Raw genomic sequence first — 6,629 nt, 5'->3', positions numbered from 1 at the left:
TGGTCAATAAACTGGCAGATTTGGAGTGGGTGCGCGACCATAGGCACCGTGACATTCTCAGTGAGATTCATGACATGCTACGATGAAATTGGAGAATTGAGCTTTCATGGGTTGCCAAGGAAGGAAACACGGTTGCGGATTGGTTGGCAAAGCGTGGATCCTTTCTCTCTACTTTAGGGATTCATGAGATCGGTGTTGTTGTTTAGTGTTTTTTTTTTTCTTCGCGTTTTTGGTAGTTTTTCGATGTAACAATTTTTTTTCTCCTTTTTATAATCTTCTCTATCTTATTTCTAGGGTTTTGCTATCTCCTTTTCACCGCATTCGAATCTCACACTCTATACAGTGTTTTCTCCATCCCTTTCGATTCCCAATTCTCTCTCAATTCTCAATTGAAAACTGCAAAAGCTTTCTGTTTCAATTCCACTTTCGACTTACGTTTCCGATTCTCCAATCTCGTTGAACCAGTGTTCAATTTAGGGTTTTCCGATCCGCAGAACAAGCTATCTATCACTCAGTGAAATCTAGGGTTTTGTTTCGTTCCGTCAATGCCTCCAAGAACGGTGAAGAGAGGTGCCGCTGCTGGCGGCGGCAAGAGGGGCGGAAGAGGAACCAGGGGAACCCCTAAGGCTGCTCAGAACCAGCAGACCCCTGAACCTGCGGAGGATAAACCAGTTGTCGTGGAGGAGAACAAGGCGGAAGAGAACCCTGTTGTGGAGGAGAAACCGGTTGTCGAAGAGAAGGTTGTTGCTGAAGAAAGTGCTATTGATATGAACCAAATTGCTCCAGAGGCTGGAGAAGAAGCAACCCATGTGCCTAATGGGTCGCCTGTTGCCAAAAGTATGTGACTTTTTCTGTTTTGCTCTTGATTCCTTTGAAATTTTTTCTTGGGTTATTTTCTTGTGAAAATTTGTGGTTTTAGTTCTCATGTGAATATCTTAATCTTTTGTGATTTATGTGGAAATCACTATGAATGTGTAGTTTTTGATAGATATATTCTCTTATGCATGTGGTTGCTGTATGTCTAAAGCTTGTAATTATGTTTTCCTACTCGCGTCTTATTTGTTACTTGAAGCAAGTGTTCTGGCGATTTGCAAGGGATCGTTTTTAGATAGTATTTTATTACATAGGTGTGTTTAAATCGTACTAGCCTTTCTCTCGTGAGTTGGAGGACCATTAAATGGGCTGTACATGCTCTGAAGATGGGTTATTTTTCAATTTGTTTTGGTTCAAGTTCTTGTTCAGTTCATTTGTTCCGTGCTATTAAGGATATAGTATCAACCCGGAATGATGGGGATTGATTATGGAATAAGGTCTGCCTTAATTTGAACAAATACTATGATGTTGGAAAAGCTAAATCTGATTTGACTGGGATAAATTGAAATCTTTATTTTTTGACAGACGATGAAGAGGAGGTTAAAGAGTCCTTAGATGTTTACGAAAAAGATGAACGTCTTGATTTGGAGGATAATGAACCTGAGTCTGACACGGAGGAGTATGGTGCAGTTGATTATGATGAGAGGGAAATTGAACAAGATGAGGCCCATGTGATGGGAGATGAAGTAGAGGAAGAAGCTGAAGATAATGTAGGTGAAGAAGAGGTTGATACAGGTGAGGAAGAAGTTGAAGGTGCTCATGAACATGAAGAAATTGAGGGTGAAGAGGATGATGAGCATCGTGGCGAGGAGCATGAGCATGAGCATGCAGAGTTGGCTGATGTGGAAGAAGAGGAACACCGTGAAGTTGTGAAGGAGAGAAGAAAGAGGAAAGAATTTGAAGTATTTGTTGGGGGTCTTGATAAGGATGCAACTGAAAGTGATCTGAAGAAGGTTTTCAGCGAAGTTGGGGTTGTTACTGAGGTCAGGCTGATGATGAATCCTCAGACTAAAAGGAACAAGGGATTTGCATTTTTGCGTTTTGAAACTGTTGAACAAGCAAAGCGAGCTGTAGCAGAGCTGAGAAACCCAGTGGTAATCTTTGATCTTCTCAATAATAGAGTAGACCTTAAACTGCTGTTGTATTAAATTGTGTGTTTTCATTACCACAATTTCAGATAAATGGCAAACAATGCGGTGTTACTCCAAGTCAGGACAGTGATACCCTCTATTTGGGAAATGTATGCAAGACATGGACAAAAGAAGCTGTAAGTATAATTTTTCGTTCCTATTTTTTAGCACTGTTAGATCTTTAGTTCCTGGTTTGGGTTTGATGGTGATTTCATCTTGAAGTCTGCTGAATTTCTGACTATTAATGGAACTTCTGGTGCCAGTTAAAGGAGAAGTTGAAACATTATGGAGTTACAAATGTTGAGGATGTGACTGTGGTAGAAGATAGTAATGATGAAGGAAAGAATCGTGGATTTGCTTTCTTAGAATTTTCCTCCCGTTCAGAGGCTATGGATGCCTTTAAGCGACTGCAAAAGAGGGATGTTGTGTTTGGAGTTGATAAGCCAGTGAAGGTTTCCTTCGCAGATTCCTTTATTGATCCGGGTGATGAAATTATGTCACAGGTATTATTCTGAATATAAATTCGTTGGTTTGCTTGAGGGATTTTAATTAAGTGGAGCCTATGTAAATGGTTCCCTGAGCTTGTTGAAGCATTTTGGGTTTCTGTAAACATCTCTCCTGTTTCCAACACTAATATTGGTCAATTGTTTGGTTGTTTCTCTCTATAGAAAGTTTTACTTGTACTGCTGATAATTAAATTAGTGATTTCAACCAATTATATTTACTTTACTGTTATGGGTTGTCAGAATGTTACTCATGTAGTTTTTATGAGCAGGCTAGCTATACTTGTAGTGGTTGGTGTTTCGATGTTAATATAACTCCTTGCTGATGGGTGTATTTAATTTGAAGGTTAAAACTGTATTTATTGATGCACTGCCTCCTTCATGGGATGAGGATTTTGTCCGTGATCTTCTTAAGAAATATGGGGAGATTGAAAAGATTGAGCTCGCCAGGAACATGCCAGCTGCTCGCAGGAAAGATTATGGATTTATTACCTTTGGCACACATGATGCTGCTGTAAGATGCGCTGAAAGCATTACTGGTACAGAACTGGGTGAAGGTGACAAGAAGGTTTGTCTTGGCTTTTGAATTAACTCCATATACACACTGTTAAGTGGGGCATTTTCATCATGCTTTCAGCTTCTTTCAGGCAAAAGTAAGGGCTAGGCTTTCGAGACCCCTTCAAAGAGGCCGTGGAAACATTCGTGGGGACTATCGATCTAGTCGCGGATCTGGAATGATGGCAAGGCCTTCATGGAGCCGACCTGCACCACGTAGTTTTCCATCCCGTGGGGTCAGAGGAATTGTAAGTCGTGTTCCGCCAGTCAGGCCTGTTAGTGCGAGGGATAGACGCCCTGTCATGTCCGTGCCAGTAAGAAGTAGGCCGCTGGCACCTCCAGCTAGAGCTTATGATAGGAGACTGGGTATGTAGTATACAATTTTTTTTTTTTAATTTTGTAACAGTCTTACTATTTTAATCCCTTCTTTATGATCATTATATACTATTATATTTTCTTCTTAGCTCCTGCTTATCCAAAAAGTAGCTTAAAGAGAGATTATGGTCGGCATGAGGATCTTCCACCTCCAAGAAGTAGAGCTGCTGCTGATTATGGCTCAAGGTTGTCCTCTGAAAGACGCCAATCCTACAGGGATTATCCACCCCGTGATCCTAGCTACTCAGAGCTCCCTAGAAGTGCTTCTCGTGCTGCTCCTAGGAGAGGTTATGTGGATGATGGCTATAGCCAAAGATTTGAGAGGCCTCCTCCTCCACCTCCTCCCCATCTTAGCTATCGTGAAGTACGCCCCCGTGATTATGATGCTATGTCTGGGTCAAAACGTTCTTATGCTGCTATGGTTAGTATTATAACTATACTTCTATTCAAATTTTGTTGTTTTGAATCTCATATTTGTTCTGTATGAGTTTAATTTTGTAAATGAGACTCTTTGCTTTTTTATTTCTAACCAGGATGATGTTCCCCCACGGTACGCGAATACGGGTGTTCGCCAGTCAAGAGCTCGATTGGAATATGACTATGGTGGTAGTGCTTCGCAGTATGGAGATGCTTATGTTGATAGGTTAGTTTCATCTAGAATTCAAGGCTTTTACTTTTCTTTCACCCTAACCCAATTGCTGTCCTGTAATTTAATCCTTACACTTTGATTGGCAGACTTGGAAGGTCCAGCGGGGGATATGGTGGTGGCAGCAGAAGTTCTATTTCTGGTCAAGATTCACATGGGATGTATAGCAGTCGACAGGGCATGAGTTATGGTGGAGGTGAATTTTGCTGCAAGTAGTCTGATTGTTAATGTCAACATCAGAACTTTCTTTTGCTCATATTTTTATTATGTTTTACATGTCAGGCTCTTTTGGTGGTGGTGATGTTGGTGGTATGTACTCATCAAGTTATGGTGGTGATTACAACTCTCGTGGAAGTGATGTAATGATCTTGGCCATTCTGAATCTCAACAAGTATTAGTGTTATTTATGCGTATGGTTTGTTATATTCTTATCTATTACGGTTCCTGTGTTGTAGGTTGGTGGCAGCTCGTATTCATCAATGTATTCTGGCAGGGGCGTGGGTGGTGGTGGTAGCAGTTACATGGGTGGTGGTGGAGGATCGGGATCTTATTATTGAGGTAAGTCATCTGGTAACTCCTTGGCATTGCATTTTCTGGAGTACATCAGGCTGCATTTGATATAAGTGAGAATATATTGTTTAGAGAATCTCTACCCTCGAAATGGCATCTTTTATTTTTCACAAGGGCTGGCGAAGGTTGCACTGTGGTCACCGGTGAATTTATCTATGGACAGATCTGATATAATGAAGTGGCTGCTATAGGATATCCTTCAAAGCTTATGCAAGTTATGATGCTTACAATTTGAAGACAAAGGAACTTTGCTCTTTATAGTCTTTCTTTGGACTCATAAAAACTAGGTCTTCTCAATTCAAACTATCTTCGGTCTTCTCTGGAAGGGATGTATTATCAGTTCTTGAGTTGTGCTGTATGGACTCAGTTAAAATGAGATGGAAAAAGAACTATTGAGCAGTGATGTGTAATTAAACCTTGATTTATGATACTAAACATTGACGGATAATGTGGAAGATACCACACTGCTCCATCTTCCTTTTTTTTGGACAGCAACAAAGGATAGAGCTGCTACTTATTTGGTTAAGGCTTGATGGACTTTTTTTACCTGATGAATTTGTCAAAAAGTTGGTTCTTTTATATGAATTTCTGAAGAGATGTTTAGTTACTTTGGACTATTGTTTTTACTGTGCTGTGATCAGAATTGAAGTGAACTAACCAGCAATTTGTTGAGCTGGTAGGAATAAGACCGCTTCAGCTATTAATAAAGTCGAAAGATTAGTTTCTTGGGATTTATGAGTTGGTGTTTTGGATTTTTCATATGGCATCATCCTAAGTAAAAGGCATGATGCACTGGTATAATTGTTGATGGATGAGTATGAGTTTTAGTTCTGAGGGGGGATTACGAGACTTTGCTAAAGAAGCATTAATATCTTAACTAGTTGTCTTCATAGTTTTCCATTTTGCAATGCACTTATTTTTATGCAATTGGTTATCTCCGTTGTCATGGCCGTCAGAAAAGCATTTGCCTCTGGAATATCATTTGGAAATGAACATTCAAGTGATTTGAATAACATGTGTTACTGATGGTTTCTGAATTGAATCTAGTGATTGAAGTGGTCACCTTATCCACTTGGCACCCTTCCCAAAGGCAAAACACGAACTAACAAAAATTGGTCAGGTTGCTGAAGTAAGTGTAAGTAAATGTGGATTTCAACTCCAGTACCACATTGTTGGTGTTAAGTACTGAATGCCCAATTTTTATAGGGGGTCTTAAGCCACTGGAAGCCGTTGTCTATGGAATGTGATCTTATAATGGCGTATTTGAAGTTTACATGTCTTGGAGTGCTTTTCTAGGACTGGTTATTATAAAAATCTTGTTATGAGTTTTTCAAATGTTTTCTATGCTTGGCAATCTGATGAGAATCTTGCCAAAATCAGATTATTTTTCATATGATTTTCCCATGCATTTGACATGAAGTTCCGATGATTGTTCTGTGAATGTTTGACATTATCATCTAGGGTGGCTATTGTTCTCACATCTTGTGAACTTCCATTTAATTGATATTCACTCTGTGAGGGAGGTGTACTAACCTGTTTTAGTATTAGTTTCCACTTTGTTCTCTGTGCTACTCTGCAGGATCAAAGCTCTCGTGATATCGTTTGGTAAGGTCCCATTTTGCATGTGGAAACTTACTATATTTTTTGTTGTTTAGTTGTACGCTATACCAATGTTACTAGATTGTTTCATGTTTGATATTGTAAACACCAGGTAAAGTACTAAGTATAGCGTACAGATTCCAATAAATTGTGATCACGTTGTGCTTTTATTAGGGGCTATAAATTTGATGAAGGGAAACACTTGTTTTTACGATATGAAAACGAAGAGAACCGAATTCATCTCATTGGTTTACCTTTCCTAAATATTAGCAGCTTCACATTGTAATTTTTTTCAAACAGCGTATTATACAAAGCCAAATAAGCCTTCTTGATTATGGTTAAAAAACTTCCCGTAATATATACCACTTCTCTTTGAAG

At 39.5% G+C, this 6,629-nt stretch overlaps 1 protein-coding gene across 3 annotated transcripts; it reads left to right on the top strand.

Moving 5' to 3' along the window:
- The first annotated feature begins 289 nt into the window (after nucleotides 1-289).
- Nucleotides 290-5,387, top strand: LOC130749029 (uncharacterized). 3 transcript variants are annotated; one of them, XM_057602302.1, is made up of 12 exons: nucleotides 290-837; nucleotides 1,399-1,967; nucleotides 2,051-2,140; nucleotides 2,267-2,506; nucleotides 2,853-3,074; nucleotides 3,154-3,427; nucleotides 3,526-3,857; nucleotides 3,970-4,079; nucleotides 4,172-4,278; nucleotides 4,365-4,441; nucleotides 4,538-4,640; nucleotides 4,816-5,387. In XM_057602302.1, exons 1-11 carry the CDS (start codon nucleotides 546-548, stop codon nucleotides 4,637-4,639), a joined length of 2,415 nt encoding a protein of 804 aa, XP_057458285.1. In that variant the 5' UTR covers nucleotides 290-545; the 3' UTR covers nucleotide 4,640; nucleotides 4,816-5,387. The 3 variants fall into 3 exon arrangements, with proteins under 3 accessions (XP_057458285.1, XP_057458287.1, XP_057458286.1); XM_057602304.1 differs by having other exon boundaries at nucleotides 4,767-5,387; XM_057602303.1 differs by having other exon boundaries at nucleotides 4,725-5,387.
- The last annotated feature ends 1,242 nt before the right edge of the window (nucleotides 5,388-6,629 follow it).

This window comes from Lotus japonicus, chromosome 3 (genome assembly GCF_012489685.1).
Source record: "Lotus japonicus ecotype B-129 chromosome 3, LjGifu_v1.2".
NCBI classification, from domain to species: domain Eukaryota; kingdom Viridiplantae; phylum Streptophyta; class Magnoliopsida; order Fabales; family Fabaceae; genus Lotus; species Lotus japonicus.
The sequence above is the reverse complement of the archived record's forward strand: the minus strand, read 5'-3'. Positions and strand labels throughout refer to the sequence as shown.

Excerpts from the sequence above, each read along its gene's own strand:
- LOC130749029 (XM_057602302.1), top strand. The coding sequence starts at position 546 with ATGCCTCCAAGAACGGTGAAGAGAGGTGCCGCTGCTGGCGGCGGCAAG. Across the intron at positions 3,075-3,153 it reads TGGGTGAAGGTGACAAGAAG|GCAAAAGTAAGGGCTAGGCT; the intron begins GTTTGTCTTGGC and ends AGCTTCTTTCAG. Across the intron at positions 3,428-3,525 it reads AGCTTATGATAGGAGACTGG|CTCCTGCTTATCCAAAAAGT; the intron begins GTATGTAGTATA and ends TTTTCTTCTTAG.